This window comes from Pygoscelis adeliae, unplaced genomic scaffold (assembly GCF_000699105.1).
Source record: "Pygoscelis adeliae isolate BGI_AS28 unplaced genomic scaffold, ASM69910v1 Scaffold111, whole genome shotgun sequence".
In the NCBI taxonomy this organism is placed as follows: Eukaryota; Metazoa; Chordata; class Aves; order Sphenisciformes; family Spheniscidae; genus Pygoscelis; species Pygoscelis adeliae.
The window spans coordinates 1,441,843-1,444,988 of NW_008824542.1; the positions used below are offsets into that span (position 1 = coordinate 1,441,843).

Consider the following 3,146-nt stretch of genomic DNA (forward strand, 5'->3'; position numbering starts at 1 on the left):
CTTCTTACCGGGCCTGATTTTTGTAGTGTTTCCTTGGCGTAATAAATTGGAAAAGAAGTCTATTAACTAGCCAGGCTATTTTTCCTAGCAAATGAGGGAAACAAATAGTGTTGTGTCCTTGTTACTATTCATTAGTTCTCAAAAGGTGCTAATTAGCCTGCTAAAGAAACCATATGGATTCTCATTTCTTGCTGTTATCTTTTTGATCCTGCTTTCCCATCTATTTCTTATTACTTTGACAACTGTCCTGCCGTAGTTTTTAAAAGCTTATTCTGCATATAGATTTTATATATATAGTTATGTCACTTAAGAGTGTGACTTTTTAAAATGCTACAATACCAATATAATTCTTCATGCAGGTGAAGCTCAACTGATACACACATTCTTTAGCATATTCTCCTTTTCTGATGGAGAATGTTGCACCATTTGGCAGCAGCTCCCTGTGGATACAACAGCAATGCACAGAGATGGAGCTTACCACTTCACAGGGGAACCATCCTGGTAGCATAACGTCCTTCACACACAGCCTAGACTGCTTGGCTTCCCAGCTGCGTAACCTTATGAATGCTGCAAAGTCTTTCTCAGTATTCATTATCTTCGATCCTCACACCCCATAGGAGAGCAGAGGGACAGTCCTAGCTACCAGGGAAAATATTCTCCCTGAAGAAGCTGTAGGTACATCTAATTCTCAGTACAGACCATTGCAGTTTGTCACAAAAGGAAAGCAGCCTGCTCCAAAGAGAGAGGTCTGTTCAGAAATTACTCCTCAGGTAGAAGGTGTAGGCTGACTGACTGCTGGGGTTACGAAAATGACAGGCTTTCAGTCTTGAGCTGAAGGGTCCTTTCCATCAGACAGAGATACGCAATGTGCCTCAGACAAGAGGAAATAAGAGTGAGGAATAAAATGGAGTATTTCCCTTGGAAATGAGTCCTTCAAGTGATTTTTTTTCCTCCCCTTCCTGCCTTGGATACCCACAGGTCATGAGCAGTCGCTTCCTACCCTATGACAACATAGTGACAGATGCAGTGCTAAGCCTGGATGAGGACACCGTGCTTTCAACCACTGAGGTAAGGTTCCCTGTTGTCTTGGGAGTCTGCTGGGCGACTCGGCTTAGCCTGAGCACAGCAGCTAGGCTCTTCTCTTGGCTTTGCTAGTGAGCAAATGTTGTAAGATTTCCTGCTACGCTCCTCAGATTTAACGTGTTGCACTTGTTTCAGCAACCCTGCCACTGCCTGCCATCAGAGGAGCTTTTCGCCCTGGTTAATTGGCTCATCATTAGCATATGGTTCTTCCGTTCTTCATTATTTTAGTAACATAGCTGCAGGCGGGTGTAGGCAGCCAAGAGCAGTCAGCTTTAATACTCTGTTCTCACTTTTCTGGTTGGGGTAGCTTTTTTCCCCCCACGTTATCAGTAGGGGGTAGGTGGGGAAGGAAGGGGTGTCAGCAGCAGGGGACTGCTGTCACTCCAAAAGACAGTGTTGCCACCCTAACGCAGGATTTCACTGAGGAATGCTCTCTCACCATTGTGTCACCCCATAAAATTGGAGATCTTTGCTAGTTTAGGTGTTGGAGTGTTTGTGCCAAGAGCAAGATAGCGCTAAGAAAAGAAAAATACTGTAGAAAACCAATTTTTACAACTGGGATGAGTATTGATTTCTGGAACCTCTTCCTGAGAACCACAGGGGAGACTGATGACAGTTTATATAGAGTGCAATATTTGGGAAATACATTATTAATGATGGCCAGGGAATAGCTTGAAAAGCTCGATTTTCTTTTGTTTTCCATTTTTTTTCGCCATGTTCATGACCATTCCCTTCTCCGCACTTCACCTTTATAAAAATGCTTTTTTGTCTGTGATGGGGATCTTTCACTGATGCTACCACTGCTTATATGTCAGTGAAGAAATGCCTAACATTAGTCACCAGTCACTGCTATATACCCTAAGATGTCACTGAATTTGTTCTAAATGGATGAGATTGCACCCGCTCTTCTGCCCAGTATGGATAAAAAAGGTTGTGCTGTGGTTAGACTGCTCCAGAAGGAGCCACTGTAGCCCTCTTCTGCTGCACAGATGGAAGAAGTAGCTGGCATTGAACCTATTCGATACCAAGTTTACACCTTGGTAGTTTCTGCTAGATGAGGAAGAATACAGCTGCTGCCAAAGCACTTGTGTGCAAAGCCCTGCACAGCCAAAAAACCCCAAAACCAATAAAAGCCAGCCCCCAATTAGGGCTGGAGTTCCTAAGCAGGTTGCTGCTCAGGGTGAAGGGTCTCAGCTGCCCTGGGGGCCATGGTAAGACCTCTCAGGGACTTCATGGCACTGAGGTGGTATTTACAGCAATCCAGCCTGTGCATTACATGAGGATTTGGGGCTTTTTTTTGTTGTTGTTTTGACTGGTATTTAGTCATCATCCAAACTTTGGAGTTATTTAGGCTTCTGGGAGGCATATGAAATAAATAGTGTTTCTCATTCGGCTTGGCTGTGTTTTACCCTAAACATTCTGAAACGCAAATATTTGTTGTTGTGTGAGACAACATACACATTTCTTTGCGGCTTCTTCCCTCCTGTGAGCAGCTTGCAGATGATATTGCATGTTTGCACAGTGGGTATTGGCTCTACGAGCCCTGTGGCCCCTGTGCTGCAGAGAGAACCAGCTGGCCAGCTCTTGCTAGCACCCACCTTTGCAGCTTCGGCGTGTCTCTGCCAGGGTGCCAGGGTCGGCAGCTCTCTTTGGTGGCTCTCTGTGAAGAACGGGGGCCTTTCTATTGCTTCACTTCCCCCGTCATACAGCTTACGCAAAGAAACAGCGTGTTGAAACACTGGCATGAAACGTGTGGTGGGAAACTTCCCTTGAAACTGGCTGCTCATGGGTGGTCATCGTGGCAAAGCTTCAGCACCCAGAAAAGGCAATTTAGAAACATGATCAAACACGATCATATTCCTGTTGAGAGGAGTGGTCAGCAGGCACATCCTCCGCTCTGTCCAGCTCTACCATAGTAAAGGTTTTCCATTCACAACAGAACTGCCCATAATTGCTCTTGTGAGAGGAGCTGTTTCACATGCGCAGAGGGATGTTTGCTCGGGAAGTAATTAGAAATCAGCAGGGGTCAGAAGTGATACGGGGGTTTAAGAGACTGGCAGCCT

The 3,146-nt window shown here is 45.3% G+C and overlaps 1 protein-coding gene across 1 annotated transcript in view; it reads left to right on the forward strand.

Annotated features, from left to right (window-relative positions):
* EXT1 (exostosin glycosyltransferase 1) overlaps nucleotides 1–3,146 on the forward strand; it is a 201,306-nt gene that overhangs the window by 191,915 nt on the left and 6,245 nt on the right. The window contains exon 11 of the mRNA XM_009321691.1: nucleotides 979–1,068. Coding sequence (XP_009319966.1) covers nucleotides 979–1,068 — 90 coding nt within the window. The remainder of the gene's footprint in view (nucleotides 1–978; nucleotides 1,069–3,146) is intronic.